The sequence below is a fragment of the Xenopus laevis genome, chromosome 4L (genome assembly GCF_017654675.1).
Source record: "Xenopus laevis strain J_2021 chromosome 4L, Xenopus_laevis_v10.1, whole genome shotgun sequence".
Lineage (NCBI taxonomy): Eukaryota > Metazoa > Chordata > Amphibia > Anura > Pipidae > Xenopus > Xenopus laevis.
In genome coordinates, this window is record NC_054377.1 from 122,581,453 (window position 1) to 122,608,822 (window position 27,370).

The following is a 27,370-nucleotide window of genomic DNA, read 5'->3' on the forward strand; positions in this document are numbered from 1 at the left end:
TGTAATTTTATTACATACATTTGGCCATAAAATATGAAATAATTAAAAAGTAAAAAAGTAATAGAAGTAGTTTTATATAAATATCTGCCTAGTTTTTAGGCCCAATGTTGAAAAAGTATGCTAATAAATATTCATTAGCTTACTGAATATGAACCAGCTGGTGGCAGTATTAGCTCTATAAATTAGCATGTGGCCTCTATTGATCTAGCTTGAATCGGTCAAAACAGTTACAGAGGAATCCTCAGTTAACAGCAGTCTTTCTGAACACTGGATGCCTTTGGAGCCAGAGACTCCAGTAGAGACTGCAACCTGCTCAGGGTTAATATAAATTAGGAAACTTTAATCGAGGGCAGCTTGTTCAAAGACCAAACAATTAGGGATGCACCGAATCCAGGATTCGGTTTGGGATTCGACCAGGATTCAGCCTTTTTCAGCAGGATTAGGATTTGGCCGAATCCTTCTGCCTGGCCGAACCAAATCCGAATTTGCATATGCAAATTAGGGACAGGAAGGGAAATCGCGTGACTTTTTGTCACAAAACAAGGAAGTAAAAATGTTTTCCCCTTCCCACCCCTAATTTGCATATGCAAATTAGGATTTGGTTCGGTATTCTGCCGAATCATTCATGAAGGATTCGGGGGTTTGGCCGAATCCAAAATAGTGGATTCGGTGCATCCCTACAAACAATTATGTAGTCACAAAAAGTACATCATTGCGGTAGTTGTTTTACATACCTGAAAAGTATTCATTAACAGTTTAAAAACGCTGAAAAAAAACCCTACAATTTCTTTTCTGTAAGATTTTTAATGAAGTTGAAACTGGGAAAATATCTATATGCTCTCCCAGATACTGCTGCTATGATTATTTAAACATAATATGAAGAATGTGATACTTATATTTCAACACATTTGAATACTTTTTCTCCAGATTAGTTTTTCAGACTCAGTTTTGGGTTCTTAGATTCCTGCTGCATTACCCATATGTGGCATAGGCTTCAAATAGGGAAAAACTCCCATGCAAAACAGTTTACACATAAACTTACAAAAATTCTTTAAACTGGAGGTTTGTGATGCAACATCTAATTTATAAATACATGCTATAGGTAGAGTTGCCATCTTTCTGCAAAACTGTTTCTGGCCTTTGGTTGGAGGTGCTGGCATGTTCTTAACGTAAGTTACTACTACACTTAGGATTAATTATATCTTAGCTGAGATCAAGTATAACGAACAGTTTTATTATTACAGAGAAGGAAAAGATTTTTAAAATTTTGAATTATTTGATTAAAATGGAGTCTATGGGAACGGTCCTTCCTGTAATTCTGAGATTTCTGGATAATGGGTTTCCGTATAATGGATCCTATACCTATAACAAACACATACAGTAATATGTATAAGATATATAAGTCACTGGAGCATATAAACATTTCATAAATTCAACAGAAGGATGAGTACAGACCAATTAGTAGTTTTTGTATCTTGGATATTTATTATTTTCAAAGACTGCCAAGAAGCCATTGCTTGAGCATCCATTTGGACTAAAACAAAACTTATTGGGAGCCATGTAGAAAAAATATTATTACCTTAAAGGGGTGGTTCACCTTTAAGTACATTTTTAGTATGTTATAAAATGACAAATTCTTAACAACTTTTCAACTGGCCTTCATTTTTTCTTTTTTGAATTATTTGCCTTTTTCTTCTTCTGACCCTTTCCAGCTTTCAAATGAAGGTCACTGACCCCATCTAAAAACAAATGCTCTGGAAGTCTACAAATGCATTGTTACTGCACCTTTTTATGAACCATCTTCCTATTCAAGTCCTCTCCTATTCATATTCCAGTCTCTTATTCAAATCTATGCATGGTTGCAAAGGTAATTTGGACCCTAGCAACCAGATTGCTGATATTGCACACTAGAGAGCTGCTGAATAAAAAGCTAAATAACTCAAAAACCACATATAATAAAAAAAGAAAAACAATTGCTTCAGAATTGCACTCTACATTATACTAATGGGGTTATTTATCAAAGGCAGAGTTTTAGAGGTTTGTGAGGTTTTTATAACTCAAATGTTTTCTGATTTAAGAAAAAACTTGAATAGGGAAAAACTCGGATCAGTGAATTTGTGGTAAAGAAAACTTGGCTAATTTGAGTTTTTGTCGAAAAAAAACTTGCTCAAATTAATTGAGTTTTCAGACGAAACCCAAACATCATGAAGGCTACAGATATCTTCAAATGGTTGAAGGGACCTCTGCCACTGACTTCAACATGACCTTGACAGGTTTTAGCTGGGGTATAATAAATTTCAAAAAATTAAGAAAAATTAGAGTTGTGACTGAAAAATACCCTAGAAAACTCAATTTTCAGGTAAAAATCAATGAAACCTTTGATAAATGTTAAATTGTGTTTTTGATAAATGTTAAATTAATGTTTAAAAGTTAAATGAAAGGTGAACAACCCCTTTAAAGGTTTCAATAAAATTGTTTCACCTAGTTTGCTGGTCAGTGAAATATCAAGGGTAATTTTAGAGATGGGTAAAACAAGGAATCTCAAAGTTTTCATTTTTAGGGGGCTCAACACCTTCACAGATGACTATGTATTCGTTTGTTGACAGTGTCTTGAGATCTACTGATCACCAGCTAAAGGTCTACTGGTAGATCCCGATCTTGTCTAAATCACCCTACTGTTTTATTCAGATACTGTATTTACTCTGTTATGGTTACAAAAGACATAGTTAATAATAATAATAATAATAATAATAATAACAATTATACAATAATAATACATAATAAATGATTACATTCTTAAATATAGCAATATAAGTTTTCCCATAATTATAATATTTAAGTAATACAAATTGCTAAAAATGCTATTATGGATGTAGATCATAATGGGACAAAATCACTAAAAGTAGACCTCACATTAGCAGTAGTCACTCCTGTAAGGTAATTGTGACCTGCTGTCTCATATATTTTCCATCTGTCATCCATATCTTTACTTAAAATCATAACCTACCTGACCCTATGACCCAAGTGCCTATATTTCTGACACTAGTCTCTCACATCTTGAGACCTTGTGGCTGATTTACTACATATCAAACTGGAGAATTCTGAAACATTCACAACACTTTGATATTCTCTCATTTTATTAAAACTTTGCTCACTGTCTGGAACATTTTTCTGATGGTTAAACCGGATACCTATATCAATTGGTCATAATGTGTTTGACTGCTTTGAGTAGTTAAATGCCAATCTCATCTATGGGGTGGTAAACTCTGTCAACAGTAGTGCTGGGCACATCAGCTATATAGAATCCTTCCACCCCAATGAGTACTGCATGTGGTTAGAAAGGATTCAGATTATTACATAAAATAGCATTTTTAAAAACAACTAATATTTGTTTATATACAGTATTAAATTTGTGCTGAGCAGCGGTAATGACACAATGATACAAACACTGAGGGACAGATTTACTAAAGGGCGAAGTGGCTGTCACTAGTGAAAATTCACCATCGCTCAGGCGAACGATCATTACCTCTTTTGCCAGAGTTTCCTTCGCCACCTTAGACCTGATGAACTGATAAAATAAAGCTTCATCCTCCTCAATCTTATGTCAGTGACATCATATCCGGTATGCCGGAAAGTCATAAAAGTTCTGAAAAACGCTGGCATTTTTTCATATTTTAAAGCGGGATTGCCTTCAGAAGTTGCAACTATTAAAGATTTATGTGCAAACATTTTTTTCCAACTATTTGAGGGGCATGACACATTTGTTTTAGGATGGGCTCATGTGTAGGGCATTAGAGGATCTCTTTTGTCTTTATTTTGCTTCTTGGACACTTGTAATAATAAGTGGGCACTAAAAGCATTTCACCAACCTCTCTAATAAAGACGTCTATACGAACTGTATGTCCCTGACTTATTCAAATTGACTTGAATTGCGTAAGAGTACTAATGAAGTATTGTTAGGCAGAAATTAACTCTAGCTAAAGTTCTCTTTGAAATGCTCGTGCGGACGAATTAACGCTAGCTAAACTTTGCCAGCGTTCGGCTACAGAGATGCAACTTCGAATTTTAATGAATTAGCGTAGTGGATTTGCACTCGGCTGAATGCAATGCCGCAGGTCTCTGCATCTTGAAACTGTGTAAATACAGGTTAGGCTACACACAGTGTGCAAGTATGGAATGTGGCCTTTTTTTTGCACACTGCTCTGTTCATGGCAAGTAACACCTATAATGTTCCCGTTCATCACGGTCTCTTGAGACTGGCCCCACTGCAGGATTTTGTTCCAAGGAAAACGCCCTTGCCCTAGCCAGTTTAAGGAAAACTAACCCCCCCCCCAATGCGAAAACCCCATCCAATACCCTCCATAGTGTCCCCTCTCTGCTTCCTCCTAGCATAGTGCATTAGTGAAAACGTGTTCCTAATTGTGAATCTCACGTATCCGTGCTGAGTAGCACGGCGGAGCTGAAGGGCGCCATCTTCCAAATCTTCAGTTTTCTTTAGTAGAGGGATGTCAACACTAAGATATTTGGTGCATGTGCAGTTGGAGCTAGTCCGGTGTTCGTACGAACTGCATATGCGCTGGAAACTCCGTAAATGGCCGAAGGGAAGAAAGAGGATCCGAAGAAAACTGAAGATGCGGAAGATAGCTCCCTTGAGCACACATTTTTCACTAATGCACTATGAGGGGAGGACGCAGGGAGGGGACACTATGGAGGGAAGTGGATGGGGCCCCACTGCAGAATTTTGTTCCAAGGAAAATGCACTTGCCCTAGAACCTAAGAGGAGAACTAAACCCCCCTAATGTGAAAAGCCCAATCCACCACCCTCCATGTACAAGGCACTGCTTTATTATTAAATATAAATTGTTTCTTAAAAATTGGATTATTTGGATAAAATGGAGTCTATGGGAGATGGCCTCTCTGTAATTTGTATTTTTCTGTTTAAGGTGTTTCCGGGTAACGAATCCCCTACCTGTACATGCATTTATCACCCAACCTGGAACAGAACCTTCCAGGTTGGGTGCTTCTGGCCTGAATAGCTCCATTAAGCTGGATGTGACCACATGTCTGCAGTGATACAGTACAATTTGTCTGACCATGTGTGTTGCCAAACTACACAATATGTCAAATGGACATATATATCCCAAATATCTCCCAAGTGGAGTGCTTTTGCATCCCACAAGCCAGCTGTTTCCTTGTGACCCTAGAGCTACAATATATCTGCTACTGCTGCCTGTTCCTTAACATTTTAAGTGTGCCTCTGGCTGTTTTGTTGCCGCTCCCACATGGAGCTGCCCGATACCGTTATGTGTATCAGGCACTCCATCACTCAGTTATGCTTCTTTAGTATATATTCTTTAATGTATATACAACATATGGATCTATAAGTGGTACTAGATGCTCTTTCAGATAAAGACAATTGTTATTTCTATGTTATAAAACACATTTTTTTAATGAATGAATGTATAAATATAAGGTCCAGTACTCTGCTATTGTTTAAACAGAACAAAATGCTTTTCTTCTCTGTGGAGGCATAATCTTTGCAAACTGAGCTGCTCTAACAGGAAACATATGGAAGAGATCTACACTAATTCAGTTCTGGCAAGAGTCCCACATGCCACGTATCACACACCCAAATTTCCACTGAGTGAAAAGGGGACTTCACACATAACCGCCAGCGAACACCAACTCCCCCACGTATATCAGGAACAAGGGAAATCGATTAGAATACCAAATGAATTAACATCAATGTATAAAATGTAAATGTAAGATTAAAACTTTAAACTTGTCTAAAGTTTAAGAAATCTTATGATAATTTAGATTCTGTAGGTGCTCTATATAGAAATGACCATAAAAGTAGCAACAATACAGAAGCATTTTACAATATCAAAATTGCAATAAAAATATACTCTATTAGCTGTTAGATATGCATAAAAAGAAATAAATTGAAACCTAAATTCTCATCGATGATAACTCTTTTCGTCAGAAATTTTTATCAGTGGTACAGAAAGGAATATAAAAGGTAAAATATTGTGATAGCAGATTCTGTTAAAGCCTTTTAGAGGGGTTCTTAAATAATTTCTTGGATAATATTCAAGGCTATTGTGATGTTAAAAGCTACAGTAAATATAGATATTGGCATATATAGTTATATATATATATGTGTGTATAGATAGGTGTTTTATATAGGGTTGCCACCTTTTTATTTCTTTGAAAACAGGCAGGGCAGGACGGTGACTTAGGATGGTGCGGCAGTGACATAGTGGGTGGGCTTAGTGATGGGGGCGGGCCGGGTGACATCAGGGATGGGCCATTGATGTGGGAGGTGGGGCAGATGATGTCAGGGGTGGGACTGATGGCATGGCAATCAGCTATTGGCTGATCGCCATATCAGTCACTTCAATGTCCTGTCCAGATTTCCTAAGCCCTTCCAAAAACTGGGCTGTCCTAGTGAAATCCGGACAGGTAGCAACCCTAGTTTTCTAAGTATGTGCACTAGGATTTGTTTGGAGGGGTTGAACTTGATGGACATTTTTCCAGAGCTGTGGAGTCAGAGTCTGAGTCTGGAGCAATTTTGGGCATCTGGAGTCGGTGTCAGAGTCATTAAAAATGTACTCTGACTCCTAATAACTTTAAATACAATCACTAAAAATAATCAAATTAGATTTAAGAGCTTCTATGAAGGAAGAAAGATGTGTCAGAAACTATTCTGTTTCTAAGGACAATATTTTCGTTAATTTTTCATTGTATTTAGCAGCTAAAAAGACAGTTCTTCAAAGAAGCTTACCTAGTTTAGCATAGGTTTAGTGTGCTGCTAAATACAATACCCAGTACTACCTCTCACATCTTGCTGATATCTGATCTTGCCCTTTACCACACTTTGCGTCTTAACTTCTTCTTTTAGATTGTACATTTTTCACCTCTTCTATCAGTTACTGGTTGCTCAGTGTTCAGTGATTACACCCATTTATTGTACAATGCTGTCCTTTATAAACAGATGTTAGCAGCTTTATGAAGGTCATTTAAGTTTGCTGAAACCTTAAGTGGCTACCAAATTGGTAGTATATTTTGCATAAAAATGCCAATTGATTTGGGCTGTTAAATCTAAGAAAGGGCACAGGCCCTGATTAGGGTCAAAGGAGCATTCTTTACTTGCACCCAGACTGGTGAAAGGAGTGTAAATATATATATATATATATATGTAAATATATATAATACACAAGAAACATGACTATTCTATAAATTATATCCTTATAAACAGTGCTTAATGATGTCATCGGTTATAATGGGAGCTTAGTAATGTTATTTTTGTCACATGACTCACTGAAACTTGTAAATTATAATAAATAATGTATTATTAGAAGTCACCTCGGAGTTCCATGACCTGTATAAAAACACTCGGCCTTTGGCCTTGTGGTTTTATATGGTAATGGTAACATATATTTTACAAGAGGTGCTACTATAGTCACTATACTGTATATATATATATATATATATATATATATATATATATATATATATATATATATATATATAATGCCAAACAAAACTAATTAAGGTTTATTATATGGTATGAATGTCACACAGGAATAGAATGGGTAGAGTGCAAAACAAATACATAATTTTGAGTAAACTGGCATAGCACACCTTAATTTCTTTATATCACGGTGTTAATGTCATATGAATTTAAGTGTGAAAAAAGCAAATTGGTTGAACAAAAAGTTTTAAGGTTACATATCATAGCTAACAGCTGAGTTGTATATATAAATCTAAGTACCGGTAGATATTTTGTGGTAGATCCATGCCGCACAAAGAATTCGAAAGATGGAATGCCACAAAAAAACAAAATATTTCTTCAGAGCACTAGTTATTCTTACATCTAGTACCAAACATTTCTAGGATAACTTTGCCTCTAGTTAGTTTCACGTTTACTTGTATAACTTATACAGGCATGGGATCCATTATCCAGAAACCCGATGGGCTACATGTTATCCAAATAATATGAATTTTTAAAAATGGTTTCCTTTTTCTCTGTAATAATAAAACAATACCTTGTATTCAGCGCTGGCCTGGCGCCCTAGGTAACCTGTGTGGTCACGCTGCATCTCGTGAGCAGATGTGTGCGGATAGGTGCGTGTGAATAGACACATGCATAGTACATTTCAGCCTGGAACAACCGGCATGAGAGTAATGAGAAGAGACCGGACTAGGGATTGGAGACAGAGAAGGTACGTGCCCCCAGATTTGCGCCCTAGGCATGTGCCTACTCTGCCTACCCCTAGTTCCAGCCCTCCTTGTATTAAATCCAAACTAAGACATAATTAATCCTTATTAAAAGCAAAACCAGCCTATTGGGTTTTTTTATGTTTACATGATTTTCTAGTAGCTAAAGTGATACAGACACAAAAAAATTATTTTCAAAATATTAATCTACATTAAAAGTTACCTATAGGTCATGTTGATCGTTTTTCGCTAATAGTTCTGCTTTTGTAAGTAAATGTCACTTGAAGCTAAACCTGTTTTGTCAACCTGACTGTCCCTTCTTAACCTGTCAGTTAGAGTTTCTAATGCCAATGGACTACTGCTGGACAAATATGGCAGCACCCTCATAGAAGAACAGGGTAGTAAGAAAGGTAATGTAAAAGCATCAGTCAAATACTTTTATGGCAAAATTATAAATAGCATTCAAAGACAATAATAATAATAGATAATAAAAAGGGTTATTTTCTGATGTCAGTATCTCTTTAAGGTATGAAGATCCAAATTAAAGAAAGATCCGTTATCCGGAAAACCCCAGGTCCCGAGCATTATGGATAATAGGTTCCATACCTGTACTTAAATATACACCTATATTAAAAGCCTATCCATTTTCCTATAAAACAATTAGAATAAAGCAGGGTTAGGGTTAGGGTTTGTGTGTCTGTGAAGTCAGATTATGTCAGATTAGTCTAGAACAGTTCTGTCCAGCTGGAAACCAACTAAACATTTTATGGCCTCCAGTCTGAAGAGCTAAACGGACATACGGGATAAAATTAATAAGTTACAAACTGCATCATGAACACGTAGCTAATTATGCCTTTTAATGAAGAAATACAAATTTAGGGGGTTATTTATCAAAGGTCAAGTTTGTGAGTTTTTTTTCTACCGCAAACAAACTCACAATGAATGTTTGCTTATTTATGAAAAAAACCCTAATCTAAAAAAACTTGATTGAACGCAATTGGGGGGAAAAACTCGAATACATGCATTGATCGTGTTATAGGCTAAAAAAGAAAACCTTGAATTGATCAATTTTTCGAACGAAACCCACCGTAAAAAAACTGAAAATCTTCAAATGGTTCGATTCTTTTTTATCCTGAAAAATGAGAGTTTCTAGTGAAACTACCCTCTAAAAACGTAAACATTTTTTTACAGGAAAAACACAACTTGACCTTTAATAGAAATCCCCCTTCATATGCAATAGCTGGACAGAACTAGTCGAGAATAAAATTGCTACATCATATGAAAAATGAAGGGTTACTCCATTTATCAGTACTGTAGCAACTTCATAATGATTGCACTGAAATAACATCTGCATACAGAGTAAGGGATTTTAACCTGAATTAAAAAAAAATACTTGGCCAGGTTCAATTTGATGATAAAAAAATGACTCCTAATTCAATTAAAATTTTCCCCACAGACTTCTATTGCTTTTTCAAGATATACGCTTTTCTCATTGAATCTAATCTTGCCCATTATCTGTTAAGGTTGATGTTGCTTAAAAAATGTCTTTTAAAAATAGTTTGCATCAAATGACAAATTCAGAAAAAGAAATCTAAACATGTTATAGTCATCTTCCTCGGTTACAATTTTTTTTTTAAACTGAAGGAATTTTATGCCACACCTCAAACCAAAAATAAGAAGGAACACAGATTAGGCCAACTATTCTTTGCCAAAATTTCAAGGGTTATACTTTATTCCACAGAAGGCTACGCTCAATGAAATGCACATCATTTTAGTTTATGTCAAGACTACTTGCAGTGATTCTTAGCAACAAAGAATTGCTCTGATCTGACTCAAAACAATATCTCTCTGCTAAGACAGGTTGAATTTGCTACATATTCGGGTGTTTGACATTCAGTCAAGTCAGCATTTTAACCAAGAAGACCTGTCTCAGCCTTCATTCAGAGAAAAAAGGGCACAATCATCCAGGTATGAAAATACTTCTAAAAAGTTATGAAGCAGATTGAGTCTTTGATCTGTCCTTAAAAGTAAAAGAGGGCTTTATTAATGCAAGAATGTGTGATTAAATCCCATGAATGATCCAGTTAATAGAAAGAGCGTTTGCATGCCAAGTGTCACAGCTGGGTTTTTATTAGGTCTCAAACAAACTGAACATGTAATAGTTTTGTGTATAGCCAGAATGTGCAATAGTTTGACATGTTTAACAGTACTATTGTTTGGTTTTCATTAATTAGAACATTCCAGAAAATGCAGAAGTTGTTATGTGCATATCATTAATCTTAATTAGCAAGAAAATATTCTATGAAAATCACTAAATCATGTTTTTTTTTTCATGGGCCCACACTAAATACACAAAGTAAAACTAGTTCATTAATCAATGCTTACCAGGCATGCCTGGAATTTTACAAATTTAATTAGTATAATTAAAGGACAGAAACTGTCGCCCAGTTACTTTAAAATTGCTTGATGAACTGCCTGCAAAGCATTATGTTTAATAGTCTCCAGCACCAATGCTAAGTTATTCTTAGTTCATTGCTAAACTATATAAATATAAGTCAGTGAGTGTAGGTCTGAATTTATATGACAGTTGCCATTATGAAGACTCAGTTTTCTTGGTGATTGCACCCTCCTTTATAACACTTGATAGAAATAAGCTAAGTTTTGTGCAACTAAATCTCCTCTATATATATATACCTGACTCAAACAATAGACAGGAAGGAATTCATGTATTGTATCTAAAACATCATACATTTTTAGATCTACATAAAAAATGTATCTTAAGAAATGTCAAATATATTGGACTATATTGGAATACAAGTAAGTTATCTAGAAACCCATTTTTGGAAAGGCCCCCCTCCCATAGACTCATTTTATAAAAATGATCTAAATTTTTTAAAATGATATCCTTTTTCTCTGTAAAAATGAAAAAAGTAACTTGTACTTGATCCCAGCTAAGATATCATTTATTGGAGGCAAGAACCAGCCTATTTGGTTTATTTAATGTTTACATGGTTTTCTAGTAGACTTAAGGTATAAAGATCCAAATTACAGAAAGATCGGTTATCCAGAAAACCCCAGGTTCCAAGCAGGTCCCGTACCTGTATACATATTCAAAAGTAAATGAAGCAAGACTACCTTGCATTATATGTATATGCATTATACACAATATTAGTCTCAAAAGTGAAACATGCTGTAGATACATTCCTCAAAGCCAGCATTGGATGTTAATGTTGATAACTTTTAACAAATGGATGGAAATATAACAGGCATGGGATCCCTTATCTAGAAAACCCATTATCCAGAAATCTTGGAAACACAGGATGGCCATCTCCTAAAGAGTCCATTGTAAGCAAACAAAAATGATTTCCCTGTAATTAGAGCCGCCTTTAGGGGGGGACAGGGGGTACAAGTGTCCTGGGCCTGAAGGGGGGCCCAGCAGTGCTGCACTTTCGAAAGAGCTGGGCCCCCCCTGACAGCGCCAAAGCCGTGTGGCCATTTCCTAAGTCCCAAACAGCCGAAATGCGGAAGTGCCGAAAAGCGTAAGTCCAGAAGTGCCGAAAAGACCCAAAGCCACGAAAACAGCCGAACTCCCGAAGCGGAGAAAGGACCCGAAGTCACAAAAACAGCTGAAATCTAAGTCCTGAAGCAGCGAAAAGACCCAAAGTCATGAAAACAGCCAAAGCCGAACTCCCGAAGCTGCGAAAAGACCCGAAGTCACAAAAACAGTCGAAATTGAAGTCCTGTGGCGGCAAAAAGACCAAAAGTCACCAAAGGAGGCGAAGTTGAAGTCCTGAAGCCATGAGTTCAATTCTACTGAACACCAATTTGTGTTTTTTTATTTTTTTTTAATCCCTTGGCCACCAATGTATTATTTTAATATTCTATAGGACGTGGCGCCAATGTTTTTTTAAAAAATATTCTTTGGGCCTCAATTTTTTTTTAACTTGTAAGGGTGGCCCTGGCGCCAATGTTTTTTTTTTTTTTTTTTTTAACTTATAAGGGGGGGGGGGCCCCTGACCATCAATAGCTTTTTATAACTTGTGTGTGGAGGTTACCGTTTTTTTTTAGCACTGATGTCTGTGTGGTCTTTTAACTGTTGTGTGGAGTGGGCAGGACCTGGGGTGGGGCTTGGGGTCGGTGGGGCCCGGGTGGTACCAAAAATTGTTGTGATTCTAATGGCGACCCTGCCTGTAATAATAACACAGTGCCATGTACTTGATTCTAACCAAACTGCATGAATCTATATCTGTAGCAAAACCCTATTAGGTTTATTTAATACTAAGACTTAGTAAAATTATCCAAATTATAGAAAGCTCCCTTACCTGGAAACCCCCAGGTATCAAGCATTGTGGATAATAGAGCCTACACCTTGATTTGCAAATGACCTATAACCATAACTGTGTAAAAAATCTTATTTTTTCATTGCAGGCTGTGAAAGCATTAAAGAAGAATGGATATTAGTATCAAATTATCAATTATAGCCTTAATATGCTTATCAAGAGGACTTTGCCAGTATGAGGGCTACGACTATGAAACGGATTATGATCCAGAACCCAATGAACCATATCATCCACCAGTTCAGTTCACACAAAATGTAGACTATAGTGACCCACAAATAATTTACACAAATGACTGTGCTAGAGAATGCTTCTGTCCACCAGGCCTAATTATGTACTGTGACAATCGAAAGCTTAAGAATATTCCAAAAATTCCGTCCCGTATTCAACAGCTTTACCTACAGTTCAATGATATTGAAGCTGTGACTATGAAGTCTTTTATAAATGCTACTTCCTTGAAGGAAATTAATCTGAGTCATAACAAAATTAAATCAAACAAGATTGAAGTTGGTGTGTTTGCAAAGCTTCGAAAACTGGAGCAAATCTTTATGCATCACAATGATTTAGAGGAGATTCCATTTGATCTTCCCGGTTCTGTAGAGAGACTGTCCCTTGCCTTTAACAAGATTGTCAGAATAAATGATGATGATCTGCAGGGACTAGTAAAGTTAACCATGCTTGATCTGTGCAATAACCACATTGATAATGTTAAATCAAAGACTTTGAACAAACTTGGGAGACTTATGCAACTAAACATGTGCAACAATAAATTGCATTTCATGCCTGCAAGTCTACCACCATCTCTCATGTATTTATCAATTGAGAACAATTCAATCTCCAACATCCCTGATGATTATTTTACAAATCTTCCAAATCTACTAGCAGTTCGTATGTCACACAACAACCTAGAGGAAATCCCTACAAAGATGTTTAACCTTCCTAATCTTGTGGAATTAAACCTGGGTCATAACAAGCTACAACACGTTTTCTTCATCCCAAGATCACTTCAGCACTTGTACATTGAGGACAATGAGTTGGAAAGTAATACCATTTTGTTTTCTTTATATACACACAAAAAAGTTCTAATGTCAAATGATGGTGGTTAAGTTGGCTTTATTTCCAAACTAGTAAGACTAGCTTTGTGTGCCAGACTGGACTATTTGCATCTGTCACAAAACTTATTTTTTTTTGTTTCTGAAGGGCCCAATTCTTCTGCACTCAAATAGTAGTTCAAAGACTGTTCTTTGTATTTCTTATTTTTCTTCTAGTTACAAGTTTATCTGCAGGGACAATATAAAAATGGCTTTTTTTTTGGTATCCTTACTGTAAAGTTATTCTTTCCCAACATCTTGAAAATGATTGTTGCCCAGAAAAGATATTGTTGCTGAGTCAAGTAAGTCTCCTATGCAGCAAAGTCATAAACTAGAATTATTTTTAATCTTTCCTATTAATACACATAAACAGTGCACACTACTGTGCACTGCATTCACTAATGTAAAGAATAAGTTATACTCTGAAACATAAGGTCTTCCTTATATTTACTACCTCTCACTTTGTGCTTTCCCTAGCTTTCCTCACTCTCTGCTTTATTTCATTTGTTGTATAAAACAAGTAGTAGCATATCTAAACAGGGCAGGGTGCAACCTGCTGTGCCCAGGGCTATGTTTGGACATTTAGGGGGATATTTATCAAAGGTTGAGTTTGTGAGGTTATTGTGAGGTTATTTCTACCTCGAATAAACTTACAACTGGAATATTTGCTTATTTATGAAAAAAAAAAACTGAATGTAAAAAACTCGACTGAATGCAATCAGGGGAAAAACAGTAAAAAAACCCGAAAATCATGATGGCAGAAAACATTTTAAAATGGTTTAAGGGACCTCTTTCATTGACTTCTACATGACCTCAACAGGTTTTGGCTGGAGTATTTTCATTATTTTAGAACCTTTGGTGCATAATAAATGTCAAAAAACTTGAGGAAAACACAACTTGACCTTTAATAAATGACCTGCAAAGTCTTGTACAGGTATGGGACCTGTAATCCAGAATTTTTTTTCTTAATTTGGATCACCATAATTTTGGGGGCAGATTTATTAAAATGTGAGTTTAGATTTTAATAAATAAAAAAAAAAAAATTACCTAAACTCTATTCATTCCTATGGTATTTTTGGAAGTGTATTTATTAAATTGTGAGTTCTAACTTTCACCCACTGATAAATACACTTCCAAAAATCCCATAAAAATTTATATAATGTGGTGAGTTTTTATTTATTAAACTCTAAACTCACATTTTGATAAATCAGCCCCTCCCAAGAGGGTGCAGGCCCGGGTGCGACACCCCCTGCTGCCTCGGTAGTTACATCCCTGTAAAAAATCAATTAAATGTTAAATAAACCCAATAGGGTTGTTTTACCTGTAATAAGTATTAATTATATCTAAATTGGGATTAAGTACAAAGGGCTTGTTTATTACTACAGAGAGAAAGAAAATAATTGTCAATAAAAAATTTAATTTGTAGCTTTCTGGATAATGGGTTTCCTGCAAATAGTTCCCATACCTAAACATAGTACCATACAAATGTATTATATGCTAATAGTTTTCACAAAGCTCACCCAATGACCACATTAGTTCCAATAATTTACATAATACAAATGTTAATTAAATGCAAGTTGCCAGTACAAGCTATTATACACTAGAGTAAAATACAGGGTAAATGATAAGAAAGCAATGACTGACAGGCAGAATGTTTGATGAAAAAAGAAAGGGATTCTAATTTGATGTGAATATGATGGATAACACAGGAAAATGAAAGCAGCTAATCTAATTAGTAAAAGGTTAGAATCCTGTAGACTAGTCTTGGCAAAAAAACATATTAAGCCAATAATGTTTATGTGAATGTCTCTGTTTTATTCACTGAAATGTTAAATTGATTCAGAATAAATTAAGAAAATAAATTAAATTCTGAAGACAACGTAGCTTAGTTACGAACAGTGGCAAAATTTGCATCTGGGCAGTTACCCATAGCAACCAGTGATCTAGATGCAGACATTTTGGAAGGCTTATAAAGTGGAAAATTTAAATTTGGCAGGTATCCAGCAAGAATTAAATCTTTCACAACAATTACTACAGAACTCTTTGATGAAACTGAATACCCCAAATAATGAACAAACTTAAAATATTTTTGTTTACTATACTTACACCTTTGTGCTTTCTTGCAGGTTTAAATATGACAATAATGTGTCCAAAAATTGATCACTCCAACACCAATCGCCTAACATACCTCCGTGTAGATCAAAACAAGTTAAAGGCTCCGATAAGCACTTTTGCTTACCTTTGTTTCCCAAACATGCAACGCATTTATTATGGTGAACAGAAACACGCTGAAGGTGAAACTCCAAAGGTACAGGAGCCTATGCTTACCCATCCCTCAGTGTCAGAAGAAGAGGATGAAGATGAAGATGACGATGACAGAGAAGGCATTGCTGAATATCGCCATGAAGAATATGGAGTAGAAGATAACTTTAATTATTACTCATATTGATCATTATCTGGATAATCACTCCAGTAACGTAATACACGAAAACTTTAAAAATAATTTTAGCAAGGAAATTAAGGGAGGATTAATTGTCACTAATTTTCATTAATTGTCTAATGTTTATGTAAAAACAATAGCTGTGAATTAGAAGGCTTGGACTGTTGCTTACAACAAATATACTGTATTTGCAAAAAAAAGACGCTACAATATATATTAGGAGTTCAGCAGAAAACCCTGATTAAGGGGAACCTGTTACCCCGACAATTAATTAGAAATTCTTTTCTATCATATTAGCTGAGCACAATAAACATTACAGGTATGGGACCTGTTATCCAGAATGCTCAGGACCTGGGGTTTTCCAGATAATGGATCATTCCGTAATTTGGATCTACCTGCTAGAAAGTTATGTAAACATTAAATAAACCCAATAGGCTGGTTTTACTGCCAACAAGTATTAATTAAATCTTAGTTTTGATCAAGTATAAGTTACTGTTTTATTATTACAGAGAAAATGGAAATATTTAGTAAAATTTGGATTATGTGGATGGAACGGAGTCTATGAGAGATGGCCTGTCCGTAATTCAGAAATTTATGGATTATGGGTTTCAGGATAATGGATACCATACCTGTATATAAATTATTTAAGTCTTGTTTCGTTCAGTCTAATAATGGGGGAACGATTGCCCATGCCCAAGCACAGGCTATGAAATTATAGATGGTGAGGAGGGTGAGCAGGTGAGAGGAGTGCAGTGAGATTGCTTAAAGTAATATATGATTAACAGCTCAGATATTTAAATACAGGTATGGGTGTTTTAATAAAAAAAAATATGGATTTATTTTTAATTTGCAACAGACTATTATTATAAAGCTTTTTATATGTGGGTGACAAGTCCCCTCTAATGAAAGGGGTTGTTCACCTTTGCTTTTCTTTTTAGTATGATATAGAGAGTGATATTCTAAGACAATTTGCAGTTGGTTTTCTTTTTTTATTATTTATAGTTTTTGAGTTATTTAGCTTTATATTCAGCAGGTCTCTAGTTTGCAATTTCAGCCATCTGGCTGCTAGAGTCCCAATTACCCTAGCAATAAGAGACTGGAATATGAATAGGACAGGGAATTGATAGAAAGATGAGTAGTAAAGAGTAGCAATAACAATAAATGTGTATCCTTACAGAGCATTTTCTTTTTAGATGGGGTCAGTGACCCCAATTTGAAACCTGGAAAGAGTCAGAAGAAGGCAAATAATTTAAAAACTATAAAAGATAAATAGTGAAGAACAATTGAAAAGTTGCTTAGATATGGCCATTAGATCCTAAAAGTTGACTTAAAGGTGAACCACCACTTTAATGGAAAGAATAGCCGTTATATCAGTGAAATTGATAATTTTTCTCTTTGATGTTGATCTTAAGACTGCTACAAAAATTATATATATGTGATATGTTGAATCATATCAATAACTCTTATACAGCTACTGGTCTTATGAAGAAAGGTCTCTCATGATTGGTTGGTTGTGAAAAAAAAATAATGGTTAGATTTACCACTTTATACAATGTCTAATAAACTGTGGAATACATTTACAGAAGGTTAGCTTAATTTTTAATTCTTTACCATCTTATATTAACATTTCATGCATTTTACTGCTACATAACATGATACAGGCCATGAGCTGCAAGATTGGATAAATCTGTGATACTGATACCTATTTGTTAATGCTATCAACCTGTTCTTTTACCATATTTCACATATATTGTGCTTAGTTATACGTTATTAAGATGCTTGATCCCACTGGTAGAATAATATGTCTGGCTATTTCCTTCCCCGGGGCAATTAACATAGATAAGAAAATAAATGAAACTATATGTGAGATTCAGTTAACCATTTGATGCTATTTGCAATTACTAACCTGGAATCTAACCAGGCTGAGAAGATGAGAGGCATTAAGGGCTGACGTGTTTTTGTTTTCCTTGTTCTTGTTTTGCTGTTAATGCATAATATATATTTATATGCAATGTATAATAGAAACTATAGTATTGAGACCTGCTGCTTCCTTTTATATAATCCACCACCCTTTGCTGCCTTTACCATCCTTTTGTTTTTTTATTTTCTAAATCTATTTTTATCAACTGCCGCTTTCATGAGCAGCAATAAGTCATCACACAAGAGGGCAGGTTTCCTTTCTTTATAAATGTATACACATCTTTATGTTTGTGTGCTTAAAAAAAAACAATAAAAAATAATTACAACAAAATCTGTGGCTATGACAAGGTGTGAGGAACAGTGTACGTTCAGGGACAAAAAGTTGCCACTTTCTATGCTGGAATGGAGGAATCTATTTCTTGGTAATCATGAAGTACCTTGCACTAGCACTCTATTAATGCAACATATTTTTCCTTATTAGCCAATACAATTCTTTAATGCATGCATGCAATGGTTTTGTCTATGGCATGGTGATGACACCATTAGTATAGAATGTTTCAGAGTGCAAGTGGAAGGTCTGTTGTTGGCTTGCTAGGTGGATAATATAAACCTAAGACAGGCTAATAAAACCTACAGGACTATGACTGCAAGTCTGTTTGGAGGTGGCTGCAGCTTGGATAGGTCTAATGCCTGGATAGATATTCATTACAACTGTCCAGAACCATAGGGCTACTGGATGTATCTCTTTCAGTGGAGCTAGATTCTGTTGCTGCAATCAAAAAGTTGCTTAAAGAATTGGCCATTCTATAACATACTAAAAGAAGCCACTTCTTAGTGCTCCAAACCATCCTTGTCGGTAGCTGTAGACTTTAATGGCAATAGCCTGTCTCTGAGCACATGGCAAGATTTTGGATTGAAAAAGCTTTTCAGGCTGAAGTCTGCCCCTTATGCACAATGACAGGCAGTTGCCAGTAAAGTCTATGGCTTCCTGCATGGATGGTTTATAGTAGGAAGGAGAGTTTCCTGCCTCGTTAGTTAGTAAGCAGGAAAGTAGGGATGCACTGAATCCAGGATTCGGCCGTTTTCAGCAGGATTCGGATTCGGCCGAATCTTTCTGCCCAGCCTGAACCGAATCCTAATTTGCATATGAAAATTAGGGGCGGGAGAGAAATCGCATGACTTTTTGACAGAAAACAAGGAAGTAAAGAATGTTTTCCCATTTTTTTCGCTAGGCATTGTCCGAAAAACAAAATTTTTTAGAGGTTTTAGAGGTATTCATATTTTTTTGGAATTTTCAGGGCATATTTTATTTTTCCATTCGTGCTTTTTAAATTCTGATTTTTTTAATATATTTCATGATATTTGTGGTTTTAGAGAAGGTGACTTTAGTTGTGATTTCCAAAACCTCTAAAACCACTAAAATGAGACTGTTGATAAATAGGCCTCCACATGTTCCTGTGTCATCCCTATCGGACAAAAACAGCATTTCACACTGGCCTTGTTGGAATATAGACAACAGCATTCATGCTTACACTTTGTGTGCTATATTAAAATGCTCAAACGGTGGCGCTGTGAATGTTGTTAAAATATGATTTGAGTATTTAAAAATTCAGTTTTCGAGATTTATCATACTCTGGACCTTAAGAACTGGAATTTGACTATTCGCCACCTAAAACCTGCTGAATTGCTGTTTAAGTCAATGGAAGAGATCCAGGGATCATTTTGAAGTTGTTTGCAGCCTTCCTGGCATTGAGTTTTTACAATCGAATCAAATTTCGATTTGAATTTGATTAGATTTTTCGGGTCCATTTAATTCATCCGAGTTTTAAAAAATCGATTTTTATTTTATTTATTGATTGGCCGAATTTATGGGAGTTTTGGGGAGTTTTTAAAAACTAAAATGAATTCGAAATTCGACCTTTGATATATGTGCCTCTATATGTCTTTCCCTTTCAACTCTAGACAACGTTCCTGGTATGTTTGTTGTTTACAGAAAGAATAATATACATTACTTGCAGCTTAATTGTCTTTCTGGTAAATGTGTCAAAGTGGAAATTATGTTGCGAAATTCACTAGGCAGGGACTTAGGGTTGCCACCTGGCCAATAAAAAGAAAAAAAAAATAGGAAGGCCCTAGTGATGTGCAGGCCGACCCCGATACCCGCGCGACCCGCAGGTCGACCTCGCACTTCTCCTCGCGGGTGGCGGGTGCGGGTTGAGCTTTTCTCCTGCACTCCCTGCCCGCCACCTTCAAATGCTGGCTTCAGACTTCCGGGTTCCGGTTTTATAGTCTCACGTCTGTTCGCCCCGCCCTTTTGTGACGTTATTGTGACGTCCTCGGCGGGTTGCGCGGGTCTATAAAAGGACCCTGGAAGTGCAGGTGCGGCCAGGCGCGGGCGGGTTAGGGTCGGGGTGCATGTCAGGAAAACCCTGACATGCACATCACAAGGCCGGTAATTTTGGCAAATAATTGTCTGCTGCTTTACAAGGACTATTCTTCATTAAAATTAGTACCTGCCCCAGTGGAGTGGTCTAATTTGTCTACCACAGACACAGATTCACTAAAGCCAGAGGAAAAACGAAGAGAACACAAAATCCCCAATTATATTAGTGCCGTCAGATTAAACCCACAAGCTACTGCCTGGTAACAATGCTAATAACTGCCTTATGGTACTAAATAAATAGAGCATAAAAAATACACATTTAACTATTCCTAATTTGTTTGTGTCTGTGTTTCCTTATGCCAGTGCATAGGCCTTCTTTCTGCTTTTCCAGGTATGGGACCTGTTATCTAGAATGCTTGGACCCGGGGTTTACCCGAAAATGGATCTTTCTGTAATATTGATCTGGATGTTTCCAAGATTTCTGGATAATGGGTTTTCTAAATATTTGTTAGTTCCATTTGTTAAAATAAATAACAGGTTTCCAGATAACAGATCCCATAGATGTATAGTAAACCTCTAAGCAATTCAAAACCTCCACTCTTCAATAAATAAATAAATAAATTTACACCCTGCGCACTTATAATAATCGGATGCGCAACACAACAGAGGATTCCACCCCAAAAAAGTCACAAATAGTGTAAAAAAAAGTGTATGCACTTCCGTGGAACATTTATTGTAGGAAGTACATACACTTTTTTACACTATTTCACTCTTCAATGGCCAAAAAAATGAGTTACTGTATATTGCAGTCAATGGCTCTACGAGGAACCATAGATTCTTTACACTCATCTATAATAGAAACATTAGAACAAGTTATAATAATCTTTCTTTTTCTGCTACAATTATTTTTCTAGTTTTTACAGTTTCCTAACATTTATAGGCAACTGAACAGAAATATTTGAAGGGCCTCATAGGGTCCCTGTTTGTGCCCTTGCTGTTTTAATTAAGCCAAACATATTTTCCTGGATGAAAGCTTAAAATACAGGAAATGTAACAGCTCAGCTCTTTTATAATGCTATGAATTAGCATGTTTTACAGAGTAAAACCCTTGTTTTATATTGTTTGTCAGCACATTTGAAATGTGAAACATCTGCGAGTCAGATGTCTGAAGACTTGTCAGTCTGGACACATTGTAGCCTATAAAAAATAAATCCAGAAAACTTGTGCTTTTATATATGTAATTAAAAAGGTACTGTCACATTGCTACTAATGATAGGAATCAAGTCTGTATTACTAACTGGTAACAAAGTAATAATTTTTTGCTTAAGCCACCCTACTCAAAATTACTTATTGGTCTGACACTCCATCAGGTTGTACTCTTGCATATGCCGGCCAATAAAAGGATCGGCTCAGTAACCGTCCAGTGCAATTGACAGATCCAGTTTCTGTTTACTATAGAGTTACTATTCGATTCCGGATTCGGCCAGGATCCTTGTGCCTAGACAAACAGAATCCTAATTTGCATATGCAAATTAGGGTCTGGAAGGGAAATCACGTGACTTTTCATCACAAAACAAGAAAGTAAATTTTTTCCCCTGCTTTTTCTTTCCCGGACCTTATTTGCATATGCAAATTAGTTTGCGGATTCGGTTCGTTATTCGGCCTAATCTTTCACAAAGGATTCGGTTAAATCAAAAATAGTGGATACGGTACATCCCTAGTTATTATATAGTTCATTTGTGAAAAGAAGAGCATATAATTGCATTAATTATTATTGTACATGTCACCAAATATTTTTAATCATGCCCCTTAGTAAAAGTGGAATGCCACTACCAATGTCTTAGAAAATGTACAGTACTTTGGTGTAGATGTGGATCTAAGTCTAGGAGCATAGCAAAGGCATTCCATGGAGGCAATCCCTGTCCCTTATGTGTGACATTTTACTTGCTGTTACAGAGATTGTGCAGAATTCTAATTATTCCCTGGGGCAGCAGAGTTTCTTTACTACAAATGCAACACAATACAGTCAATTTCATCAGGACCCACAGGAAACATGGAGAGAAAGTACAAACTCCAAGCAGATAGTGCCCTCCCTGGTCAGAATAAAATCCACAAACAAACCACTGACCTCACATCTATATAAGCAAAGTATCCCAATACATATAGTTTGGTATCCCTATGGAGATTTACATACAACCAGTAGTGTAGCAGAGGCATTCCATGGAGAGAATTCCTGTTCCCTTCAGCCATGTACCTTACAATGAAGACTGGTGATCAGTTATTATCAGCACGAGGCTCATCAAGCAAAACATGCCAGAACAGAACTACAAGAATAAACAGTCATAAGTGTTGGACTAGGTCTCCAAGAGAGAACATGACATCCAGGGCAGCAAGAAAGTGAATTGCTCTTAGCTGGGTCCCACCAACGCCTGGTCTCACATCTTTTGGTACAAGCCAGTCCTACCCTATACAGTCATCCACAGTAATTTTATTTTTGCATTCTAAACAGCAGTGTAACTACTAGGGATACACCGAATCCACTATTTTGGATTCGGCTGAACCCCCGAATCCGTCGCAAAAGATTCGGCTGAATACGAATCCTAATTTGAATATGCAAATTAGGGGTGGGAAGGGGAAAACGTTTATTATTTCCTTGTTTTGTGACAAAAAGTCACGTGATTTCCCTCCCCACACCTAATTTGCATATGCAAATTAGTATTCGGATTCTGTTTTGGCCGGGCAGAAGGATTCGGCCGAATCCTGCTGAAAAAGCCCGAATCCCGAACCGAATCCTGGGTTCGGTGCATCCCTAGTAACTACCCAGAGTGCAGAGCAAACCTGCTCCCACCTCCCTCCCTGCTCACTTGTGCTGTGACAGTTGCACAAATTTTAAGCCACAGGAAGGATTTATGAGCAGCAGACCTCACGGTCCGTGGGCCCTACAAACCAAAGCCACCCCCCCCTCTGCTGCCTCTATTGTTAGGCCACTGATTCTATATCTTTTCACTGTCTACGTTGTCCAGTTAAACACATACATTCCTCATTTAAAGGAAAACTAAACCCCCCAATAAGAAAAGCCCCTACCTACTAGTCCCCCCCTCCCTGCTCCCCCCTGCATAATTGATTACCCCTGAAAGTGTATTGGTGAAGCGTAAGAGCAGCGGAGCACATGGGTGCCATCTTCAGGCTCTTCGGTATTCTTCAGGTCCTCTTCCTATCCATCAGTAATTACCGGCACTTTTGGCACATGCACGTTTGCAACTAACTGGAAGATTGCTCCAACTGTGCATGTGCCAATACAGCATTCACTTAAAAGGAGAACTAAAGCTTAACTGAAGAACAAGGCTAGAAATGATGTACATAATGTTTTGGGCTTCTGTACCAGCCCAAGGCAACCAGTCCTTTAGCAGTGAAAATCTGTGCCAGGGAAGATGTCCCAGTAGCTCCCCATCATTTTTTCTGCTGATTCACTGCACATGCTCTGTGCTGCTGTCACTTACTGAGCTTAGGGACACACTCACAATATACAGTACACATAGAATAGAAATGTCACAACATAAGGCTGATTAGCAATTAATACAGATAATTACTACATGGCAGCACAGAAAAAATTAGCAATTAGCGTCAGAATTTAATAATCAGCCTTGTAGCATCATCTTATATTACAGGCCAGCCTCATTTTCTGCTTGATAATTTGAGATGACTCCTAAGCTTAGCTTCTCAACAGCTGCTCAGAGCACACTGAGCATGTGAGTGTCACAGACAATTTCCAAGATGATGACCCCCCTGTGACAAGTTTAAAGTCCCGGATCATTTCTGCTATTGAAAAGCTGAAACTTCAGGCTGGTGCAATAGGTTCAGTATGTGAAATATGGCATTTGTAGCCACATTTTTTTTAGGGTTTAGTTCTCCTTTAATGAAGAATACCGAAGAGCCTGAAGATGGCACCCATGTGCTCCACTACTTTTACTCTTCACCGATATGTGAGTTTTGTGTTAGGGGCATTTTCGGGGTAATCAACTATGCGGTGGGGAAGCAGGGAGGAAGAACTTTCTAGGGTAGTAGGTGGGGCTTTTCTAATTGGGGGGTTTAGTTCTCCTTTAAGTCCGCTGTTCTAAACCTTTTGTTTGTCCTTTGCTGCAAACTCAGTCTGGAAAGGCCAGCAGCTAATATTACCTTGTGTGTGGCCAGGTTTCTACAATGCTACTTAATCCCACCACTCTCCACCCAGTATAGCTCCACCACCTACCGTTTCTTTTTCTTTGCATAAAAAATATACCTTTATAACTGTGTCTGTAGACAAATGGCATGTTAGCACAGTTACTTAGTGGTTTCCACTGCTGCCTTGCAAAGTGGGCCAGTGGTCCTATGTTTCCTTTCAGACACCAAAAACGTAATTGAGTTTTTAGTAAACTATTGCGTGTATGTTGTGCAAACGTGAAAGAGAAATTAGCCCCACTAAGGGAGGGATTTCACTATGTTGATTCACTGCATGTATTTTCTACTTTGTCTAAATCTTACCCCTTAAAATTGTCGGTGTTGCACAAGTTCCAGCTTTCAACTAGAATGTGGTAGCACCGTGAAATTCTGTAGAGCCTTGATAATACTGGATGTGATCTGTAGCATCTGAGGTAATACCCGTGTCTGGAAATATTTATAAGACACAACTGTGCTGCTAGATCTTAATATCTTGGCAAACTCCACAGGGCCTCTCGCCAGAAGATTAACACGGTGCTGGGCATGCAAGCTCAGCTGGATTAAATATCCAGAAAGGCTGGTACAGTGCATCGCAAACATTGCCTTTTAACTAGTAAGCATTATTATAAAAAGGGGAATGACCCTTATTTCATACATTGGGTCTTGCATGTCTTTTCTGGTTCTTGTGTTTTTAGATCACAATGTGCAGTGAACAACTCCTCACAGTAATGCACACTGCCATTTCATTAGGATGATGATGATGTTGGAATTTGGCAAATGTATATGCAGGGGGTCTGATATAATCAGTTTATTTACACAAAAGGTTAGGGGGTCTCCTTCATATCAATCCGTTATTAATTGTTGTGGTAGCTATTCATTAACCATGACTAAATTTGAAAATTTACTACTAGGGATGCACCGAATCCAGGATTCGAATCGGGATTCGGCCAGGATCCTGGCTTTTTCCCAGCAGGCTTCGGATTCGGCCGAATCCTTTAGCCAGGCTGAACCGAATCCAAATCCTAATTTGCATATGCAAAAAACAAGAAAATAAAAAATGTTTTCGCTGTCCCTCCCCTAATTTGCATATGCATTTAGGTTCCGATTCGGTTCGGTATTCGGCTGAATATTTGCAAAGGATTCGGGGGTTTGGCCGAATCCAAAATAGTGGATTTGGTGCATCACTATTTACTACATTAAAAAAATAAAGATAGCTCTAAAAAAGCCAGAAAATATATGCACTTTTTCAAAAATGATGCAGTGATACAAACATTAACCCAAGCATAATTTCCCTTGGTTTTGGTCCTTGTTACAACTGCAACTGAAGTGGTGTAGGGTGTATAATGTTTCAAAATGATTTCCTTTTCCTCTGTAATAACAGGGGCGATAGTTACCAGGGGTGACTTTTAGAGTCTGCATCAGGGGTCAAAACCCCAAGTGGTAAATGAGCACTAAGGGGCACGTTCTTGCATTTGAGCCCCTGGGTTTGTAAATGACCCCTAAAATATTCTCGAAAATTATTGCTAATGGAACTGAATATAAAATGGCAAAAATTAGTTACTCTCCATGATAAAAAGGTTTACTGTACTTTATGCAAGTTTCCAGTTGCATCTGCCAAAATACATTACCTAACTATAATGCTATCCCTGCTAAGACTTCTATCCTTGTTGAATAAAATACCATCTGAATACATGTCTTTTGCACCTTTCCAGCCAAAGGGGCCAATTTTTCTTTAAAAGAGGCATACACTAAATGGTCTAATTAGTGTCTGTGGGCTCCCTGCTCCTTTAGGCACTTATATCTGCATGTTATTGATGCATAGTTTTTAACTGTCAAGTGATACTTTAAAGCTTTTACTTGTTATAAGCACTCAAAATTGTACGCATCATTATTTTCACAGGGTAAAGCTGAAGGAGAACGCAGAACTTACAGTGCAAATTTGCCCAGTACTGTTAAAGGAGAAGGAATACCATTTTACATTTGGGGGTACCAAAAGTTAGGCACCCCTAAGTGATTACTTTTACTTACCTGACAATCAGGGCTGGTGCTTCTATCAGCAGAAAATTGCAAATTTCCAGGGGCAGACGCATGTGCAGTAGAGCGAAATAGCCGGCTATATAGTATAAAGTTCACAAGCAAAACCGTGAGAAGACCCGAAGAAGCTTGCAAATTAGCAAACGCTAGCGCAACTTTGCTCTGCTTTCTGAATTAACGCTAACGCAAGTTCGCCATAGTTCGGCGCCCTGGACACAACTACGCAAGTTAGTGAATTAGTGTTGTCTGAGCGAATTTTCGCCTGGCGAATCTTCACCGCTTATTAAAATTGCCCCATAGTGCTATGGAAAGTCATTTATTAGGGCATACATACATATCTAGGTCTTAACAAATTATTTTAATTTTTAATCTTAATTTTAATCTTTACTTTTGGAGAAAACTCACAATTTTTTGCTGTTTGTAGTGCAAGTTAGGGAGTGGAAGATAACACAGGCTACAAGGAGGCCATACAGCAGGTGGAAAGTACAGGGCTCATCTGTGCCTTTTGACAATGCTCCATGTGCCAGGTTGAGAGTCTGGCACTACATGCAGAAGACAGCATTCCTTGGGGTGCAAATCATTGTTATACAAGCACTAAGAGGAATACTCTTGTGCTCCTTAGTGCTCTAGTACTTGTGCCTCAGCGAAAAATAATTAAGCCTTAGTATTTAGACTATGTTAAGTCAAATGTTTTACTTGAGCATGGCAATGTCTTTCCTTACTACAGAGCTGCCACATCTTATAATGT

General features: G+C 37.0%; 2 protein-coding genes across 5 annotated transcripts in view; one reads left to right on the top strand and one right to left on the bottom strand.

The window, feature by feature from the left end:
• cenpp.L (centromere protein P L homeolog) overlaps positions 1-27,370 on the bottom strand; it is a 150,576-nt gene that overhangs the window by 88,437 nt on the left and 34,769 nt on the right. The gene's annotated exons all lie outside the window — the stretch shown is intronic.
• On the top strand, positions 10,105-16,152 carry LOC108714577 (osteomodulin). Its single transcript, XM_018258933.2, has 3 exons — positions 10,105-10,188; positions 12,649-13,598; positions 15,775-16,152. The coding sequence occupies exons 2-3, from the start codon at positions 12,671-12,673 to the stop codon at positions 16,095-16,097; spliced, it is 1,251 nt and encodes a 416-aa protein (XP_018114422.2). The 5' UTR covers positions 10,105-10,188; positions 12,649-12,670; the 3' UTR covers positions 16,098-16,152.

Excerpts from the sequence above, each read along its gene's own strand:
- LOC108714577 (XM_018258933.2), top strand. The coding sequence starts at position 12,671 with ATGGATATTAGTATCAAATTATCAATTATAGCCTTAATATGCTTATCA. Across the intron at positions 13,599-15,774 it reads TGAGGACAATGAGTTGGAAA|GTTTAAATATGACAATAATG; the intron begins GTAATACCATTT and ends GCTTTCTTGCAG.